We start from the raw sequence: 22,404 nt of genomic DNA, 5'->3' as shown, positions 1-22,404 counted from the left end.
CACAGCAGCACCGGAGGCTTGTCCAACACGACCGCTACACTACACAATCACCCGTACTCGAACTTAGCGATCGCCTCGGTCACGAACACCCCAACAACACGAACAACCTCCATAGAACCTCGACAGTGTCAAGTTGAGTATGACACCACCAAGAAGACTACCTTGTTATTCTCGATGTGAGAATCCAGATGATGGACTCTGTGTGGACTTGATTTGAAGCAGAAAGTAAGAGGAAATAAAATCGTGTAAACGATTGAGCAAGTGGGAGATGGAAAGAACATATCGTATTGGTCGATGCCCAATCGTTTAGGAAAAGCTAAGCAATCGTCTAGAAAAAGCTATGCGATCGTTTAGCTCATTGCTTAGCTGAGTGTCTGTCGCCTACAAACACTCCACGATCGTTTAGTTAACTTCAAGTTGTCGCTTAGTAAATTCAATTTATTTGACAACTTCCGTTAGAATATTTCCAAGAGAGGAAATCTCAAATCAACAATTTCAACTTTACTTTTACAAAACTTACTAAAATTAGGAAAACTTTTTTCCTTTTATCTCACGGTTACCATGAAATCACCAATAACCTCCCACTCAATTGGTTATTAGAGAAAAAGAGTTAATTATCCAATAATTAATATTATTATAAATATAAATGATAACTAACTTACCATACTATATTTATAACCTATAGTTTCAATATTTCATCTCATGAAACATATAAACCATAGCTCTTTTTCTATTCCATGGTACTTAATGTAAATCTCATTTAGATTAATCCTCTACTAGATGTATCTCATACATCATATCGATCATATCATATATAATCGAATTACCTCTTGTCAATTTGAACATTTCAAATCAACACCAAGAACTGATCCTCAGCTTGAATCCATTGAGCTACCAAGGGGACCTTATGGACCTGTAGCTCGAACTTCTAACGGTACGTGAATAACTGACTAAACTCTTTAGTCACGGGATTCACCATTCGTTAACTGTTAGGCACTCCACTAAAAACCGAAAACTAAATTCTCCTTACCACAAATATATTATGTGTCTATCTTAACCAATCAATAGTGCAACAACCCTTCACATATCGCTCGTAAGTACAGCTCGGCCAATAACTGTTATGCCCTTGTAGTTACATCTAACTTCTTAAGTACCACCGATTTCTCTAATGAACATAAATCATAGTCCTACTATGACTGAGTCCTCTCTTCCAAAGAGAAGTTGTGGCCACTATGTTCAAGCCCCGGAATCAGCCCTTAAGGGAGCAATCTCTCTACTTACCCCTACTTCAGGGAAAGAGTGAATTCCATCTTGTGTATTGAGTTCCCAACTCCTAAATTAGACAAGTCCCCAAAAAGGTAGGCATGTTGAGTTGACAATCTGGCCACTCTCACCCATACTAATCAAAGGACCACCCTCAAAGGCAGAAGTTTCTAAAACACTCAGGATTAAGGTCGTGTCACCTATGGTCGTTTAGGTGAGATGTAAGTCTCTAGTATCAACGGCGTTATATACAGAGTCTAGTCATCTCATGGTCCGGTCTTATACAAACTCTTTGTATAGGACACCCCCGCCCGCATGTTTCCACATAAATGGTCAGGATCTACCGTCTGTAGTAGTTTACAACACTTACATACCTCTACAAAGCGGGTCGTATCCGTAGTGTCACCAGGATCAGGTATCCCACCTTAATCCTTATACTATAGACCTATTTAGGTTATCACTTAAGACATGATCCGCTTGTATATCACATATACATGCTTAAGTTTACATAAGATAACCATGGAGCTTTGTTTATTGGATATGAGTAAATGCCAGAATGAAATAACAGTTATTTTATTCATAAAACAATGTGTATCATTACAAACAATGAGACTTCGGGAGAATTAGGACACTAATCCCAATAGTTTTATGAACGGTTTGTATTATGGATGTTTAAAGGTTAGATCTTAATTTTACTGCTTTATTTTTATGAATTCTATTTATAAGGGTCTATTGTTTTGAGCATTAAATGCTATCGAGTCTGTATTTTCATTGTCTTGAGTTGATCGTGTTGTTCCCAACAACGTTCTAATGAAAACAAGGCTTAAATTGAACGAGATTCAAAGATTCGAAGAAGATCAAATTTGTACAGTAGGCGACTATACAGTAGTGTTGCGTCGCTATGCTCTAGCGTCGCGACGCCACGATGTAGCAGATGGATTTCTTCTTTATAGCGTCGCGATACTCCAAGATGGAGAAGAAGCACATTTCAGCATCGGTTCGCACGCAGTTCGATTCGATTTGAAGCTGGTTCGGGTCCAATTTGCTTGGTTCAAGCGGTTCAAGGGCGGTTCGGTTGTTGGAGATCTGGTTCGTATTGTTTCAAGACCCGGTTTACCTGTTTAGAACCGATTGAACCTTTTATTATTGTAATAGGTAGTTTGATTAACTAAATTAATATAAATGTTATATTAATTTAATTAATGCTTTAGAAGTCCAATCCCAATCCATAATTACTATTTAAATTATGCATGTGATGCATGGTTTAATTTTGTTATATATGTCATAATGTATGTCATATAGTAAAATCCCACCATAAGTTATGCATTATTCATGCATCATTTATATTATAAATGTTATAATATATAGTTGCATAATTTAATTTTATAGTATGCTCATGTATCATATAATATAAGTGTTATATTATATGTTTGCATGCATAAATAACATAGCCATGCATCATTTATATTATAATAGTTATAATATATAGTTTAGATGTGTGGATGCAACGTATGTTATTTATTTCATTACTTTAGTATATAAATGTGTATATATATAATTAATTAATTAAATTAAATTATATGTGATGTAATTGATATAATGTATTTGATACATTATAATATAAAGTATTTTAAGAGGAATTTGAATATTATTCAAATACTAATTATATAAATGAGTTTCATATAATTAATTTTAATATAAATATCATTTATGTTAAATATCATAAATAGTTGAGAGGAATTAAATATTTGAATATGATTCGAATATTAATTATATGGATGAGATTCATATAATTAAATTTTAGTATAAATGTGATTTATATTAAATGTCATGCATAGTTGAGAGAAAATAAAACTATAGGTTATATGTTATATTTGATATAACATATAGTATATATATATATTAAAAAAAAAAGGTAGTTATATATATATATATATATATATTATCTTTTAATTAAATTAAATTATATTTATATTTTATTTTAATTAAAGGGAGGGGGGTACAACTCCCTCCCCCTAATTCTCTAAGCAAAAACGTGTAGTGTAGATAGTTGAAAAAGTCGTCGTCTTCTTCCATTTTTCTCTTATTCACCTTGTAGTTTTCACATAGAAGAGTTTTCTTGGAAAAACTATTCTCCTCCCTCAATTTCTCCTCTTCCCTTTTCTAAAAAAGTGCAGGGTCCACATTCTCATTCCCAAGAGAATACAGAGGGTTCTCAAGTGATGGTGTTGAATTGAGATTCCATATTTTGGAGATCGAGGGTTTTCGTGAAGATTTTTTGGCTTCAAGGGTAAGCATAATTCTTCTTCTCTTTTTCTAATTCCTTTGTTAAAATTGCATGTTGTATTGTTTAGATTGACAATGCATATTCTCTTTTCTGATATGTAATTTATGAATTCTATGAAAAATAAAAATTGGAAACGATCCCAGCTTTCGCACAGGAACCTTCATCGGTTTCCCTTCAATGATTAATAATTTAAAACACTTTTATTAGTCGGGGTTGGTTGCCAGTGGTGGTAACCAGCGACAACCATGGAGGAGGTGAGACAAAGGACTAGTGAGGGTATTTGATAAATTTATGTATTATACAAATTAGGGAGAGATTAACCATTTAATACTCAAAAATTATTTTTTTAAAAAGTTAATTTCAAGTGTTTCTCTCTAACCAACTTATTTTATAAACTTATTTTTTCAAAAGCTATTTTGAGTGGTTGTCAAACATTCTATTTTTTTTTTTTTTCAAAATTAAACACTCAAAAAGTTAAACCAAACCCACACCAAGAGCATGTTTGACTATAAATTATATATATATATATTTGTTTAAACTATACTTTGAAAGTGTTTAAATGCTATTTGAGTGATTGTCAAACACTTCAATTTATTTTTTCAAAATGACTTAATTTCAAAATTAAACACTTAATTATACCAAACACACACTAAATTTATTGAAAAATTTTAGATTATAGACATGGTTTCATTGGGAGAGCATTTTCCATCTAACTCTTGTATTCTAAATAAAATGGATGGTTCTCCAAACTTTTGTGATTATCCTTATTTTGTTGTTTCATTTAAAATTTTTGTAATACATTCACTCCATTCAATTTTGTGTTCGTCAAAAAAAGAAAAAAAAAATCTCTCTTTCAAGTACAACAACAAAAGTAGTACAAAATTCAAATCTCTAACTTGTTGGTCAATAACATATATCTTAATCAGTTGAGCGATATTCAAAAAAGTCATAAATTTTTACGATTAACTATTGTGTACTAAACTAGAACTCGATAATTTAATAATAGAGTAACATACTCACTAATTATGGTCTACACGCTATATTTCAATTAATACCATAGTCTAACAGTCTTGATTCACCGTAAATTGACTATTTCATCACATATGCATTCAATTAGATATGCTTAATTCAAAATTTGAATTGAAATTATGAATGAAGGTGGTAGACTTAAATCTTGGCCTCTTAATCCAAAGTATATATCTCAAAGTTCTCCTCAAATTAGCATTTACTTTATTTTTATTATTTGGTTGAAAAACAACCATATTTTCGAGTTAATAATTAAAGAAAATAATATTAGGGTTGAAATAGTCATTTTATGATGTTTGGCACGCGTTTGGATTTGCTTATTTGGCAATGTCTAATCATTGAAGAAAGGATTGTGGCCTTCCTTCCTCAACCCGCATTCATGGAAATATTAGATTCACAAATCTCTTCCTCCTTTAAATCCATAATTTTTCACCCCCACTTTTCAACCCCATAATTCTTTTTTCTATTTTCTCATAAAGTTGACAGTAATCATTTATGCCAAAAAAATCAACCCAAATCGACTTGTTTTCCACTCTAAAGAATATATTTTGAAGTAATTTTTAGATGGTTAATAAAATTACTTTGGTTAAGTTTAAAATCACTTGCAAATATATCTTTAAACCATGTTCATTTTGACATTTTGTCCATACATGTGTGGCTCTTTCATAGTACAATCTATTTGAATTTTACTTACTCGTAATCAAAGGCCCCAAACTTGTCTCAGGTGGAGTGACTATTATAGTCCACTCAATGTTTGGGCCTCCTATTATGATAGTTCGAGTTTCCAATTATTCTAACTCATACTTAGTTCCATTATAATAATTGAAGTTTTCAATTATCTGACACTTACTGTAAAACTATTTGAATACCCTTAATGTCTGTTTACTATTTTGTAACCATCATCTCTTATTATTTGGAATTCATATTAAAATAGTTTGCACACCACACAGACAATCCTCTCTCATCAGCTGTGGCAGGAGATGCTATCTCCCCCAACGAGGCATTTTTGGATTGGTTTTTGAGCACATCGAGTAGAGACAACCCATTTGTCAGGTAAAAGAACTCATTGACATCAACGAATCGCGAACTTGCTTGCAAGAATCCTGAGCTCGTAATTCACAACATCCAAACCCAACTTCTTGTGTCTTAATCTAGGGCCAAATATGTCGAGAAATGTTGTGTTTGATACTGAAGATTGATGCAATTACGTCTTTTATGTCATTTTCGTTGTTGTTGTCATAGATGAATCAGTCGTGGACGTCGAGATAGGCGTGGTAAATGATTTATTCCTCAAGAAACTGCATTTGGTTTTGCAGCATTGTACATATGCACATCTTATGGGGCTTCCAGCGAGGTTGTGGATCCTGACAATAGCAACAGGCGGGCTATTGAATTCAAAGTTCCTCCGCCTTATTATAATAGAGACTTTAATTGTGTTAATTTTGTATATTATATTGAAGAATCAACTTGAATCAGAATACAATTATAAAATAAATCGACACAAAAACCCAACAAAGGAAAGTACCATAAAAGAACAAATACTATAAAGAAAAATATTAATTATAAATAAACCCCTAATTTACTTAAATAAATTGAATCACGGGTTCTGTTGGGATTGCCGAATAAACTTAGGGGTGTTCTACAATGCATAATTTCTTGAGCAATCGACATGACATCGAACCTTAACAGAAACTTGACCTTCCAAAAACACAGTCGCAAAAATACTCAAATCTCGATCATTGGAGTCGTTTAGGGCGAAAGCCATGTTACTGTTGTCTCAGTCGATTAGTGCTTCGTACACAAGAGAGTCCCACCGATGTGATTGGCATTGTCCACCTTAGAGGGCATTGGATCTCACTCTAATTGAAACTATAAGTCCATGAGGCAGAAATAGCTAGGCACGAGACCATGTGCTTGTGTAGACAATCCTCTGGCGAAATAAACATTGTCGATATCCTATTTGGAAAATGGTTGAACGATTGGTGGGTAGCGAGAAAAACAAGAGTCTGATCGGGAAGGGTCACCATTTCTTGAACCCAAGACCAAGTATAGCGTATTCCATACTATTTCATGTAACGTTGTGCAATTCGTTATCAAATACCGTCATATAATGAAAATCGAATCGTGTTGTTCAAATGTTGTCCCTTTTCGAGATGCAGTGGGTCCCACTTTCTCACAAATGTCCCTTTTCTTTTTCCATTGGTATTATAATTTTATTTATATGGCCAAGGTTGTGGCAATCTATACCTATACCATATATAAATGGGCTAAGAAGGGAGAACTTTTATCTTTCCTTTTTGTGTTTACTTTTTTTCAAAATGCCTATTTTATCCTCATACTCCTTCGTTTTAAAATCACATTTTTTGAAAAGACCTCCCATAAAAAGGCACAAACGTTTTTCACGAGCGTGAACATTTTTCACGAGGCACATCATGTCTCCCAACAATTTTTGGTTAGTTTCCTTTTGTTACCGTCTAATAAAAGAATAGAAGTTATTTTTCTTTATTGATATATTTTCCCTTTTGCCAATAAATTCAAACCATTAAACTTAAAATAAATGCTTTCTAAAATTGGTCATGAATGAATAGAAAATTTCTTGCGAAATTAAAATAAATTTAGATTGTCTTCAAAATATTTCTCAATGCTAGACCCACAATTTTCTAAAAGAAACTTTTGTGGTGTGGTGGTGATTGTCAAAACAGTAATCTATTCCGCCGTGAGTGTTTTTTTACAAGGCACATCATGTCGTCCAACAAATTTTTTAATTGAACGATTAGTTTTTCTTTTGTTACGGTTGGAGAAATTCTTTTTTCTTTATTGCAATTTTTTTGTCCATAAATTTAGATGATTAAACTTAAAATGAATGATTTCTAAAATTGGTCATGAATGACAATAATTCATGTGGTTAATTAATGATGTTTGTTTGTTTGTTTTTTTTATTATGGATATATATATATATGTGTGTGTGTATTTGATTATTTATCTGTTTCACTTGCCACAAATTTTGATATACAATTTTTATGAACTTTTTTTCATAAGTTTTTGCATGTTTCTCCCTATGTGTCTATCGATCTCACAAAAGATGGAAGTGTTTATTTGATTTAAGTGTTTTTTTATCGTATTACTTTTAGTGTTGGATTCAATTTAGGGGCTTATTGTTTTTTTCTTATAAATTACTTTATTAAATTTAGGGATACATTCTTATTTGGTCTATTTATTTAATTTATTATTTTCTAAAACTTCTATTGACTCACTTTCTTTATTTTGCATTAAGATGGAAAACTATAGGATAAAGAAGAATTGGAAGTCAAGTATGTACATTTTCTCTGTTGGAGATTTCATAGATTAAGATCTCTATCCAATTTGATTTTTTTAATGTAATTGTAATGAATTTAATAAAAATAGAAAACAAAGATATGGAGGGAGGGCGAGAAATTTAGGGGTAAGAAGGAGATATAGAGAGAGGAGAAAATTAGTAAGAAGTAAAATTGATTAAATCTTCTTAATTTTAAAAAGCAAAAATTTCATCTTTCTCCTTTTTGTTAATTTAATACAAGGTAAGTTGTTGAGTGTTCTTTACTCTCAAGTTAATGAAGTAAGATAACAATTTAATTATATTCATTTTTTGATATTCTTACCTTCTTAAAAAAGTGTATGCTACTTGAGATTTATAAATTACATTAAAAATAATAATTATTAGCTTTTATCTAAATCAAATAAAGAGAGAGAGAGATTTTGTGAGATTTTTTTAAATGAAATATTTTAAAGAGTCACATAAATGTTAAATTTATAATAATGAGACTTGTGGAGAAAAAAAATGGTTTGAGGTTTTATTTTTAAAATTTTTAGATGAAGTATATGTTTTCCTTTTTTAGATATAGCACAATATTAAAACGGTTGGTAATAGTATCCTTAACAACAAAATTTCGTTTTTTTTTTCTTTGGCATCATTTTAGCATATAAAATCCAATCAATATTTGAAATAGACTCAAAATAAAATAATAATTTATGTTAGATAATAAAACACATCTACTAAAAATTTTATGGACAAAAAAAATATAGAATAATTTTAGAATTTTGTAGAACTTAGAAGTTAACAATTGGAGCAACTCGAGAAGTGGACAATGAAAAATGTTAGAGTATTTTAATAAATATCATTATATCTTAATACATTAAATATTATTTATATCCTATATTTACATGAAAATTAATATTTATAACCAATCATGCTAGATCATAGATTGAAGTCGATGAGAGATAGGAAAAATGAAAAGAAAGAAGTGATGGAAGGAGATAAATGATTTTTATCCATATAGTGACGGTAAGAACATTTTTTAAACGTTTTCAATGTCAAAGATATTAATGCAACTTTGAAAAGTTTGTTTATATTCTAAAATAAGGTAATAACAGTTTTCGTTTATATGCTAATGATTAGAATATTTTGATTCTTTTGTTTAAGTGTAAGTGTATTAATGAAAATTTTTAGAGTTCAATAATATTTTTTTAATACAAAGTATTAAAAATTATGATATTTATGGTTTTTTTTTTTTAAGTTGACATAATATTATTAGAACTCTTGAAAGTATATGAATATTTTTAAACAAATACAATTTCGTAGATATTTTCTATAATTTAACAAAAAATAATTAATTTTTTCGTATTCAAGAATTAACCAAGATATTCTAAAAAATTGGGTAACGAAATTATTATTATTATTATTCCATTTCATATGAGTGGTGATGTATATGAACTATGCAACTTGGTGGAGGAGATTGTCTCCTTGTCTAAGGGTGTCCGAGTTGTGTCTTTCACCTAGTGTCCGAAATCGGTGAATGAAACGACGCACCGGTAGCGGTATCTTACGGTGATTTTGGGGTTAGTTTCTCATATGGCGGTGTCTTACGGTGATTTTGAGTCTAGTTTTGTTGATCTATCTTCTTCCTTCTTTAAAGAAGCTAATAAGAGGCCGTTTGATAACGTTCTCGTTTTTCGTTTCCCGTTTCTAGTTCATTTGTTCATTATTCATTGTTCACTATTCCTTGTTTCTTATTTTTTAAGAACATAGAATATGTTTGATATTTATTTATGTTTCTAGTTTATTGGAAAAAAAAAACAAAAAACTTGTTTGATAATCATTTCTCGTTTCTTGTATTTGTCTCTCCCATTTTCTCTTATTCTATAATTTAAATATTAATTAATTTTGTAAAATAAAAGATATATGGCATGTACTAAAATATAAAATAAATACTTATATGACATTTACATTATCAAATATACATAAGTCTTCATGCAAAATTGATAACAATATTACAATTGTTTTTATTATTCATATGCAGCTAAAATTTGATTTGCAATATTATTTTTTAGTCAAGTTATTTTTTTAAATGATGTCAATTAAATCCAACTAAATTATATTATTATGTAATTATCGTAAATGTAAAATATTGAAATGAATCTAAATGAATGTTTTGCTAAACCAAATTTATATATTATAAAATTTTAAATGGCCTTGTAAGTACTAAAAGAATAAATAATTTAAGTTTAAAATAATATAGGAACATAAACATTACAAAATTTAAAATTAATATTTAAATAGGCATATTGAAATTTTGAATTTTAAAAATCAAAACAATGTATAAATTTAAATATTGGAAAATTCAAAATTTACAAATCCAAATTAAATTGACAAATAAATATAAAAAGTAAATAAAGAAAATTAATAAAAAATTAATAAAGAAAAGTAATAAAAATAAAATAAAGAAATATAGATAATAAAGAAATATAAAGAAGAGTAAAAATTGTTCAACCCAAGATTCAAACCCAGGTCTGTGCTATTATTTTTGATACTTGAGGTACACATGCTTCAAGTATAATTAAATAAAAATGAACGCCGTTGTTCCCAAATTCGACCCTATTCTTAAAAATGTTTCTCAAATTTTAAAAATAGGAACAATTATCAAACAAAATCATTTTTTAAAGAATAAAAAACATAAAATAAGAATTTTGAATGTTATCAAACGAAATCTAAATATTCTTTTAGATTGCCTGTTTAATTCTCTTCTACTATTTGTGAAGAGGCTTGTGTACCGGTCCTATTTAATTTATAATACTTCTTTCCCTGAAAAAGAAAATTGGGTACCAAAATGTTTATGTATTTATTTTGTTTTTAAATTTGTCTTGATGTACTAAAACTGCGTCGTATCGAAGCAAAATGTTACACGTTTGTTTACACGTGCGGTGTGGCATTGGGGTTAAACCAGACCCAGCGCAATTCTTCCAAACGAGCGCTCAATCCCGCCGCTTATGGCCAACAGCAGACGCGACGATCCGACCCGCACCCGATATTTCGTCTCAGAATCGGCCCGATTTCCAAATTTCCCCTCGTGGGTTCGTGATTTTCCGACTCTTTCTGCTGAAACTCCATCTTTTCAATCTAGATTTCAGTGTGGTTGCAATATTTCATTTATTTTAATTTTGTCTCCCAATAGTAAGATAATTGAAATGGATGGAGTGGAGCGTGGAGCTTTGAAGTTTGGTGAAGGGAAAATTCTATCAATTTCTGCATGTTGTTTCTTTTCTTGTTCTTGCATCTTTCTGTTTACTACTATTCTTGCTTTTGCATCTACTATTTTATGCAGGTTATTTTGCATTTGTATACCGAATTCCTGTTTGTTCCTATTCTTTGGATTTTAGAGCTCGATTTTATGCTCTCATTTTTATATGCTTGTTCGTCTTGATCGTTTTATTTTGGTTCAAGGATAAGAATTAGGAGACATATATTTGATTTCTTTCCTTACTTTCTTGATTTTAGTGCTCGATTATACGCACTTATTTGGTTTCTTGATTTGGGAACGGGTCTTTTTCCACAATTTCAACTGTAGTTAAGAAAACAAAGAAATTCATAGGTGGAACTGGAAGTAATTTTTAAGATCTTAATTTTCAAAAATAAAAAAACCAAAAACTAAGGCCCATTTATTAACTATTTTGTTTTTGGCATTATGATTTTGAAAATTATGTTTGTTTCCATACAGTTTTTTATATGTTCCCCACCTTCCTTAAACACACATTTGAATTTTAAGCAAGATTTCAATAACAAAATCAAGTTTTCAAAAAATAATTTATTTATTTATCCCCCCCCCACAAAAAAAAAAGAAAGCCATGGCTTGGTTTTTAAAAGCATGATTTAAAAAGTAGTTAATCAAGAAAACTAGATGGAGAAGTAATGATTGTGAACTTAATTTTCAAAAGCAAAATGAGTTACCGAATGGGGTCTAAATGATTATCAAATGGAGCTTAAACATTTAAAATTTCTATATTACCCAGGATTCATTTTTATTAGATTGGTGTTCGTTCTGAAGTTAATATTTTAACAGTTTAGAGTTTAACCATGATTTTAAAAGTAGTTAATAAATCAAGAAAACTAGAGGGAGAAGTAATGATTGTGAACTTAATTTTCAAAAGCTGAATGAGGTCTAAATGGTTATCAAATGGAGCTTAAGCATTTAAAATTTCTATATTACCCAGGATTCATTTTTATTAGATTGGTGTTCGTACTGAAGTTAATATTTTAACAGTTTAGAGTTTCAAAAAATGAACTTTGTACGTGTATGGTTTGCACTGCTTTTCTTGATTGTGTTTCATCTGATAAACTTGAAATTCTTCAAAACAAATGGAGTCTTGCTTGAAATGTTGCCAGTTCTGATAAATTTATGTTCATTTATTTGATGCAGTACGTTCACATTTGGTAAGCAATGAGTGATACTATAGACTTGACGGGGAATGGAGGTGTTGTGAAGACAATCGTAAGGCATGCCAAAGCCAATGCTAATGCTCCAACTGATGACCTTCCTCTTGTCGATGGTACTTTTTTCTTAGCAAAACTATGGTTTATTTTTTCACCGACATTACATTTACTAAATACTGAGACTGATAGTGATAGTATATGAGTAAAATTCAAGAGGAAGACTTCAACAAGTTACCTTTGAGCTTCGGTTACTTGGTGTTTCTGCCTGCTTTTCAAGTATCAATTGATAGATAGAAACTTCTCTTTTTGTCATTTAATTTCAGTTTCTTCCCGTGTGGATATACTTCATAATTACTTGGCTGTTGTGCTTTCATTCACACTGCTGCCCTTTGGTTGATGTGTGATTGACGTTCCCATGAGTTAGAGTTTACAACTGATTAACCTGCTTCTCTTTCAACAGATCTCCCTTCACTCCATTCCGCCCTGTTTATCCACCCCACCCCCCCGATAAGTACTTTAACTTTTTGTTCCTCCAAAAATTTTAGTTAACTTTTTCCATATGTTGAGTGGAGCAGTGCATTATGAAGGAACTCTAGCAGAATCTGGTGAAGTATTTGATTCAACTCGTGAGGATAATACCGTCTTCTCTTTTGAGCTTGGAAAAGGATCCGTGATCCAGGCTTGGGAAATTGCTGTCAAGACAATGAAGGTAAAAGGAAACATGCTTTCCATCAGAAATAAATGTAGCATTTTGTGCTGTTTTGTTTCCTTCTACATACTATTCTGTATTGTTCCAACAGGTTGGAGAGGTTGCAAAAATCACTTGCAAGCCAGAATATGCTTATGGAAGTGCTGGTTCTCCACCAGACATCCCACCAGAGTAATGTCCTTGCTCTTTCTTCTCCCACTTATTATAAACGAGACACCGGAGTTCCTAATGGCTTTATGATAATGTCTCAAATTCATTAATAGTATTTTGCTTTGACTCGGACTGGACCTTCCAGCCCCTATTTTCACTATATCTCACGAAGTAATAAGTTTGACATTGCAATTGCAATGGATAACTCTATTCGAATGGCTCTTGTATATGTGCTTCTCAATTTTAGTTGATAAATTCATAAGCCTCTGCCTCATTCTCATGCAGTGCAACTCTTATTTTCGAGGTGGAATTAGTGGCCTGCAAGCCCCGGAAAGGTTCAAGTCTAGGCAGTGTTTCTGAGGAAAGGGCCAGGCTCGAGTAAGAAATGCAGTACTTAAACAATCCACTCTTTTAAAAAATCGTCAGTAATAAGTTATTTCTTACAACATTGTTGAATCAGAGAATTGAAAAGGCAAAGGGAGGCTACTGCTGCATTAAAAGAAGAGGAGAAAAAGAAGAGAGATGAAGCCAAAGCTGCGGCAGCTGCCCGCATTCAAGCCAAGTTAGAGTCCAAGAAGGGCGGAAAGGGGAAGAACAAAGCAAAATAATGTTGGTACCCTGTCGCACTTGATGCTGTTACGATGTTAAAGATCAGTTAAACAAAATAAACGGGATGAAACTTTGAAGCCATGGGATTGTAATACATTTGAATTTGCTGCAGCGAATAGGATGATACAGTAAGATTGAGTGACGTTGCTTAATATTTTGATTTGTATGCTGAATGTTAACTTGTCATTTTCCTCTTAATTTCACTGATTAGCTAAGAATAAAATGACCCTTTTTACCGGCTTCTTTTTACAATATTACACAACAAATGAGCCAATATGTAGAAAATTTTCCTTGTAGTGTTTAGTTCTAGAGGTAACAAGTACTTTGCTAACAAGGATTGGAATAGTACATTGAAGACAGTGAAAGAACAAAACTCTGCTCACTCACAATGATCAGAGACTCTATCACAAATGATCAACTTCAAGAATACAATTAAATGGCTCGTCAGAAGTTCAAAGATACAGAGCGGCAACTGCAATTCCTGTAATGCCTCTACCCTTAACCTAATTACACCACGTCTGTTCATGTCCTCTGCTATTTAATGAGTTGTCAAGCATCGTTCGATATCCAATTAAACCATATAAGCATCAGTTTCCCCTTGCCCCTGTTCTGACCACCCGGACACCGCTCTAAATTTACAAACAGGGCATGTTCCCTGCTGTCGCAGCCACGGATCTATGCAGTTGGCATGGAACTACAATATCGAATTCAAGAATAACCAAATTCAAATTAAAAGAACTCTTGGAATTCTAGCAGGTAGAAGTTATATCAAAATTTAAGGAAAGAGGGACTGCAAGAAGCCTTCAAAGAAGACAGAGAAAACGAAACAACCAGGACAAGTAATAATAACAAAAATCCAAATTCCTGAATTTTAAACATGAAATATTAGTAACCATTTGTTTGGAAGGAAAGGCGGCATAGAGATAAGAGATTAACCTGATGTAAACATGGCAAACTACGTATGAGTTCACCAACATTTACTTGCTCCAAGCAAACGCTGCATGTGAGTTCATCCTCAGAGGTCTTGGTACTGCCAACTGCATTAACTAAATCTTGTCTCTTCTGCAATCAAAATTAAAGAAGAGTACGTGAAAATTGATAACTGATGAGAATAGTGTGTGGTATACAAATAATAAGCTAAAAAGCTGGAAAATTTTGGCCTTCTGTCTCTTTTCCGCACTATGTTTCCTTCTAAAATGAGTAATTATTGAATTTGTAATTTTCTAGACACCGTTGAAGGCCAGAATCAAACATGTAAGGCAAAAGTAACCTAATCGATACCTCGTTAGATTCTGAAGATGAAGCTTGCTGATTTACAGAGGGATCGCTGCATATAATTTAATGGAAACTTAATCTTAGTTTTTTTAGTACACATAGAGTACACACGTATCTTATCGTTGAAAAATCTCAAGAGTACAGAATATATGGCTTCCAATCAAAACTTAAAATAAAGCAACAGATACCCTAACTCATTCTGGAATGTAGAATAATATGACATCGATTACCTTTGAGGACCCGGAACCTTGTATTTATGAACGGGAAGAGCATTTATTTGTTCCTCACTCATAGAAGGTGTTGTCGGAGCATTATCAGAATCCAAAGCTCTCAAAGTTTCATAATCTGAAGGATAAAAGATATGGTTAATACAGCATCATCCATATAATGATGATAAGCTTGAAAAATAAAATAAAATAAGAAAAAGAAACCCAACAAATTTAAAATTTCATGGAGTACTATACTGTCCATCCCAACCATACTGCCAGGAGCAAGGTCAGGGTACTTTCTTTTCAACAATTGACAACATGAAAATCACTACTTCTATCCTCTTCGACTTCATGCATTTACGGCAAGCTTATCATGTCAGAACGTTACCAAAGAAGTCTGATCAACAAAAAATTCCCCAAATTTGGCTATGTAAGGAGTGAATTTCTAGCATTTTCAGAAACCCATATCAAAATGATTACACACTTCAGAATCTTGTCAAAGAAATCTGATCAATAAAGTTTCCCCAAATTTTGCCATGAAGTGGAAATTCAGTCTCAAATTCCCTCACACACGCGCACACACAGAGAGTTTATGCCACTGAAAATTGTTGCACTTTTTGGATTTGAACCATACCTAGATCATCGAATTCCCGATCTAGCAGAGCAAGTTGAAGCCTTAGCCCTTGTAAACGCCCTCTAGTTGCAAGTGCTATTGATGGTGGCATATGTAACCTCAATTCAGTGTGACCAAGAAGGCCACTGGCTGCCATAGCTCTTGCTTGGGCTTGAGCCTGAAGTTGTTGACAAGTTGCGTACATCCTTAATGTTGTAGCCATCAAAAAGACACCAAGCACAAGCCAGAGCTAAATATGCATGTTCAAAGGAAGAAAATGTAAAGATTCGTATCAAGGGTGAGAGAGTAAGACCAATCCACTACTTATTCACAGTGGAATATGAAACTTACCAGAAAGTTCGGTGACATCTGGTGAGAATTTAATATCATGAATAACAAAAGGACTGGAACAAAGTCAAGGAGTTAAAACAATGCAATAGATCAAAATCATCACATGAAACAGACATCTGTCTGTACATAGGTGACATGGTACCTGTGACGAGAAAGGCAAGCGAGTTTGAGTTAACGGGACGAGCTGCATGAACCCGCTGATTGTGAGCAGGAAAAAAAAAATCTTCAAATTAGAATCATAACTAGTGCAAAATATCTAGAAACTTCCAAGCATTGATATTAATAAGTCAAGAGTACGAAATATTGAGCATACCATTGCACGCCGTTCAGGTATAAATCCAGATAGACCATTTTCTATGTCTGGAACTCTTGTTCCACGGAAAACAAAACTCATGTCTGCAATAGTTGCAACAGCTAGTTGATTTTGAGTAATGTGAATCTACAGAATGAAAGTCATATGAATTTATGGCAATAATCTGCAGAACACGTAAAGAAAAAAGAAAGAGGCTCCAGTATCTCAATAGACAAACAAAACGATGCCTGCATATCCTTACCATGCTAACCCATCATTCTTAGCCCCGATGGATTATTCAACAAACAAATAACATGAGAATTGAAGTTTAAGGAATCAAAGATTCATATTAACCTAAACTTTGACGTTCCTTTAACCATATATAAATGTACAGATGTAATGTCCATGGCTAAACAATAAACCACTCATATAAAATATAATCATAAAATAATTTCAAAGAGTTTGAAGTTCTTGTAAGCATTGACATGTTCGTATACGGTACATCTAGTACATGTGCAATTCAACAAGAAGAGCATAAAATCCCCAATTAAATACTCCTTAGTTTTCAAATTCAATGCCTAATCCAAAGCCTCATTCAGGAGCTGACCATCTGCGTCATAAAGATTAGATAACTAAAATTCATTGATTCCTTCAGACAACATAGACGAAAATATATTAATCCTGAAAACCCTCAAGGAAAGGAACTGCATTGTCTGAAAAGTGAAAAGATATCCAGAAGTAGACAAGACATTTTTCCATCATTTGGGCATCCAATGAAACCAAAGGACTGTAAGAAGAGTGTCCTCAAACTCAAGTGCATACAGACATTCAATATTTAAAAGATTGAGGTCTCCACTAAAATGCAAATGCTCAACTTCGAAATCAGAACTACTGGTCGATTGTACCAGATCAGCTTCGAATTCTTTTCATCTAAACTCCCAATTGTCGACATTCACAGCCAACCCCCACAGATAATCAAATGCAACGAAAACATTATTCGATAAACAGAATCAGACAGACGCAACAATTCTACAGCCCTATAACTACAAGCTTGGATGACAGTTAAACAAGTGAAATTCAAACGATAATAACAATCACTCAATCAAACAACCCAGAAACGAAATACCAAGAAATAGAAGGCATAAGAGAACAGGGATCAGCAAATAATCTAACCCGAACGATCCTTGATAAGGGAAATCCGAGACTTACAGAACAGAATCGAGTAAATGGGGTTGATTGTGTAGGTCTAAAAACGACAAGGATTGCTTTGAGTCGAAAAGTTTTGATGATGGGGTCTCTTAAAATTATGCGAAAGATGAAAAACCCGGCTGTGGTATGACGATGGAGAAGATGAGGGAGCGAGTCGAGTGAGGGAGGTGACTCGGACGCGTTGAGTTGCTTTGTGACCCGTCTTTCGCTTGGCTTCCTACTAAAGGAGGCTTTGGTAAAACGAGTTGAATGCTCAAAACGACGTAGTATTTGTTGGTTTGGTCAAATTCTAACGTCTGCTTTTACTTCTCTAATCTCTAGACTTTTCTCAAGCGTTACCGAACCGCTCATGCTCTCATATCATTTTATACCTAACTATGATTTTGTCAATTTAATTATTTATCTTTAAAAAAGTTTCCATTTTAAGAATTATAAAAAAATCGTCTTATAATTCCATATTTCGGCACATTTTTATTTAAATTTAATAATGGGAAGATGATAATTGGATGATTGACTTTTTAAATTGTAACGAGTTTTTTTATCCATTAGATCAAGTTTATATTGATATTATTAGACATATTAATCAATATAAATAACAACTAAAGCATAAAAGGCGAATTAATTTAGGGATTACTTGGGTTGATTAATAAAACAAGCTTTAACACGTGCATGCGTTAATCTCATAAAAAGTAGCAACAAATAACCTACTAAGCAATAGACGTAAAAGTTTTACGGATTGAATAGATATCTTTCCTCTATGTTATATTGGGTATTTACCTGTGTAAACATAATTAGTTTTCTGGACTAGTTTTTGTTACGAGTTGTAAATTATTGGTTAGCAAGCTATGTAATCTTCATCTATATATATAACGAGAGTTTTTCCTCATTATCAATAAGATGGATGAATGAGTTTCTCTTATATCCTAATATGTTATTTCAATATAGGTGTTTAATAATAATCAATTTCATTATTTTGAACGTGTATAAGGTAAGGAGTGGTGTGAAGTTTGAAAAGTTGTGAACTCTTAGGGATCCACGATATAATAAATTAATAAGTATAAATTTGATTTTTTTTAGTTGTGGGTCCACGAACTCCTTGTGCCAACCAAGAAATAGAGTTTACAACTTTCTACTCCCCACTGAGCAAAGAAGTCGAGGAACGAAGATGTTTCTCTATTAATAGCACCCCTAACCACAACTCATCCGTTGATTCTTCAACATCAGTCGATTCAGACCTCCACTTAGTTTCACCTAAGCTTTATCTTGGTCATGGATAGATCACCTAGGTTCGGGTCCCCGCCTCGCTCCCTTTGAGGGTATACTCGGAAGGGTCACTGACGCTAATGTTCCACTTACTACCATATCTGAGGTCGGAGCCTACTCTATTCCCAGCGTAGTCTCTTTCGATGAGGTAAGACATGTAGGCAGATCAACTCATCAAGTTCCCATTGAAATAGCATCTACACAAGGAAAAGCACTTGTCGTTCTTTGGTTATTAGGGGTGTGCCAAAAACGTCTGAATCAAACCTGAAACCGACACGGGTGGGTAGGTAGAGAACACCTAGGGGCACAAGACAACTCTCTTTAAGGAACTTGGCAAAATAGCCCCATAACTTCGGGACAAGGGGTGCCTCCTCATAGAGGGGGTCATAGTGACCAGGCCCGGGCGATTGTTTACCAAAAATATAGGTCTCCACAAAGTCGTAAGACCATGTATAGGGGCTAACGCCTACCCAATGCTAGAAGGTCAAGGAAGTTAGTGACCCGATGATAGGAGAGCCAGCAACCGAAGCCCCAATGAACGACGACTGTAACTATAACGGTCCTAAGGTAGCAAAATTTCTTGTCGGGTAAGTTCCAACTCGTACTAAAGGCGTAACGATCTGGGCACTGTCTCGGAGGGAGGCTCAGTGCCGATAGAAGAGTCATGAAAATAAAAGAAGAAAAGAGTCAAAATTCGAGATCGGAGATCAGGTTTTTTCTCAAGCTATCTCCGTAGAAGGGAATACTATGATTTGGCAGGAAGGGTAAGCTAAACCAAGATATACATGACCTTATGAGATAGTAGAACGGATCGGACCTGCAACATACAAATTAGCCCTACTATTCGGAGTTATCTAAGATACACGATGTTTTCCATGTATCTATGTTAAGGAAGTATGTATTGGATCCTTCACACGTTTTATAAGTTCAACCAGTGCAGTTGAAAGAAAATTTATCATATTAGGAAGAACTAGTGCAGATTTTGGATAGGAAGGAGCAAATGCTGAGAAACAAAATTATCCCACTAGTAAAAGTACTGTGGAAGAACCATGAAGTAGAGGAACCTCCGTGGAAGGTTGAAGTGCAAATGAAAAGTAGATACCCACATCTCTTTGTATGAGGAAGCTTAAGGCAAATTTTGAGGACGAAATTTTTAGGGGAAGGTGATAGCTCTAAAAAAGAGCTATAATTACTAGCTTAATAGGTTCATTAATAGATTTTACGTGTTAATTATCCTATTTTGTAGATACTGAGAAACCAAGAGATAAAATTGACCATTTGATTAGAAATGTGGTTAATTTGAAGTAATTTGGAAGTAATTTGAACATTTGGGCTTCAAAGGAGGAGAAATGACCAAAGTGCCCCTGATTGTAACGTCTCAACCCTCGCTCAACACTTTAACGCAACGTTGTAAGACAGTAGGTGTTGGGGTTGATGCCCTAAATCTCATAGGGTCTTATAGTTTGTAATTGTAATGTACAAACATATTATTTATTTAATAAAATATATGATTATTATTTCATTTTTAGTTGCATTAACCACAAACCAATAAACTAAGATCCAAAGTTATCTTGTAGCTTAAACATGTAGTAGAGACATATGGTGGATAATGTTTAAGTGATAACTTAAATGGTCTATAGTAGATGGATTGCTGGATACCTTATCCTGGTGATACTACGAGTATGGCTTGCTTTGTAGATGTTACAATCGTTGTAAATTGCTACAAATGATATGATCTTGATCATTCATATGGAGATATGTGAGCGGGGATATTCTATACAAAGGAGTTTATATAAGACCATACCACAAAATGTTTAGTCTCATTATATAACGCCGTTCATAATAGAGACTTACATTTCATCAGGATGACCATAGGTAGTAACATAATCTGAATCCTGAGTGAGTTGTGAACTCCTACCTATGAAAGTGGTCCTTTGATTTGTATGGGTGAGAGTGACCAGATCACTGACTCAATAAGCATAGCATTTTGGGGATTTGTCTGATTGGGTAGTTGGGAACACAGCTATATAAGAAGGAATTCACCCATTCCCCCACATCGGGGTAAGTAGATAAATTGCTCCCTTAAGGGCTGATTTCGGGGCTTGAACAATGTGGCGTCACACCATTTCCTGGCCCGAGAGGGGTTTGGTCATAGTTAGACTATGATTTATTATTCATTAGAGGAATATGTGGTACTTATGGAGTTAGATGTAACTGAAGGGACAAAACGATAATTTTGGCCTAGCTGTACTTATGATCATTTTGTGAAGGGTCATCATACTATTGACTAGTTATCCAATGGACATAGAAGTATATCTGTAGTGCGAAAAGTGCAACTGTCAGTCTTCAGTAGAGTGTCCGACAATTAACATATGGTGAGTAATTAATTAAAGGAGTTTAATTAATTGTTTACGTACCGTTTGAGCTTCAAACTACAGGTCCATGAGGTCCCCCTGAGAATCAGTTTTTGGATTAATTTGAATTATTCAAATTAATTGAGGGAATTAATTATATATGATATAATTAATTTAATTGTAATTATATATGATATAATTACTATAATGTATTTGATACATTATAATATAAAGTTTACTTGAGAGGAAATAAATATTTGAATATTATTCAAATATTAATTATGTGAATTGAATTCATATAATTAAATTTAATATAAATGTGATTTATATTAAACATCATTGGTGAGAGAGAATTGAAACTATAGGTTATATTATATTTGATACAATGTAGAAACTATAGGTTATATGTTATATTTGATATAATATATAGTTTAATATATATTATGTGATAAGGTAGTTATTATATAAATATATATTAAATAATTTATTAAAATAAATAAATAAATAAATAAATTTAATTTATTTTTTAAAAATAATTATACGAGGGAGTTGTAACTCCCTTCCCCTTCTCTCTCACCCAATACGTGATAGTGGGGTAGTGTGGATCATCTTCTTTGGTGTGTGTTTTACAGAGAACAACACAAAAACATCCCCTCTCTGATAGAATATATTAACATGCAACAGAGAAAATCAGAATCAATAAGCACTTTAATTATACTTAATTTGAGTTTAAAACATGCTTCAAAATAACTATTACAAAAGAGGGTTTGCTGAACACAATACCTTTGATGAATTCTCTTCAACACCAACTGAGTTCCATGTGAATGTACTTCAAGCTACAAGTAGACCACCACGAAGATCTTCTCTACTATTCTCTTGCAAAGATTGTGTGGTGAAAACACTAAATTGAGCTGAATTTTAGGAATATATAAAGAGGGTTTAGAGGGTTACGATTTTTACAGAGTTCTTGAAGGAGTTCTTGAAAGCTTGATCTCATTATTGAGCCCAACACTTTAATTTATAAAGCTTTCATCATGCAAATTCATGCTT

At 33.0% G+C, this 22,404-nt stretch overlaps 2 protein-coding genes across 7 annotated transcripts; one reads left to right on the top strand and one right to left on the bottom strand.

Annotated features, from left to right (window-relative positions):
- The first annotated feature begins 10,800 nt into the window (after positions 1-10,800).
- On the top strand, positions 10,801-14,029 carry LOC120075780 (FKBP-like peptidyl-prolyl cis-trans isomerase family protein). 3 transcript variants are annotated; one of them, XM_039029448.2, is made up of 6 exons: positions 10,801-10,963; positions 12,307-12,436; positions 12,896-13,029; positions 13,121-13,200; positions 13,465-13,557; positions 13,640-14,029. In XM_039029448.2, the coding sequence occupies exons 2-6, from the start codon at positions 12,328-12,330 to the stop codon at positions 13,785-13,787; spliced, it is 564 nt and encodes a 187-aa protein (XP_038885376.1). In that variant the 5' UTR covers positions 10,801-10,963; positions 12,307-12,327; the 3' UTR covers positions 13,788-14,029. The 3 variants fall into 3 exon arrangements, with proteins under 3 accessions (XP_038885376.1, XP_090168894.1, XP_038885377.1); XM_090312768.1 differs by having other exon boundaries at positions 10,855-10,963; positions 12,781-13,029; XM_039029449.2 differs by lacking the exon at positions 10,801-10,963 and adding an exon at positions 10,982-11,141.
- Positions 14,030-14,054: 25 nt separating this feature from the next.
- SDIR1 (RING/U-box superfamily protein) lies at positions 14,055-18,110 on the bottom strand. Of its 4 annotated transcripts, none has more exons than XM_039029443.2 (9): positions 17,738-18,110; positions 16,550-16,675; positions 16,379-16,433; positions 16,237-16,289; positions 15,907-16,135; positions 15,294-15,408; positions 15,070-15,115; positions 14,725-14,850; positions 14,055-14,482 (listed from the first exon to the last, which is right to left on the bottom strand). In XM_039029443.2, exons 2-9 carry the CDS (start codon positions 16,628-16,630, stop codon positions 14,360-14,362), a joined length of 828 nt encoding a protein of 275 aa, XP_038885371.1. In that variant the 5' UTR covers positions 16,631-16,675; positions 17,738-18,110; the 3' UTR covers positions 14,055-14,359. The 4 variants fall into 4 exon arrangements, with proteins under 4 accessions (XP_038885371.1, XP_038885374.1, XP_038885373.1 ...); XM_039029446.2 differs by having other exon boundaries at positions 16,550-16,632; positions 17,702-17,979; XM_039029445.2 differs by having other exon boundaries at positions 16,550-16,632; positions 17,738-17,979.
- Positions 18,111-22,404: the final 4,294 nt, after the last annotated feature.

The sequence above is a fragment of the Benincasa hispida genome, chromosome 4 (genome assembly GCF_027475165.1).
Source record: "Benincasa hispida cultivar pf3 chromosome 4, pf3_genome.v1.1, whole genome shotgun sequence".
In the NCBI taxonomy this organism is placed as follows: domain Eukaryota; kingdom Viridiplantae; phylum Streptophyta; class Magnoliopsida; order Cucurbitales; family Cucurbitaceae; genus Benincasa; species Benincasa hispida.
This window is presented reverse-complemented; position numbering and strand designations above follow the sequence as displayed.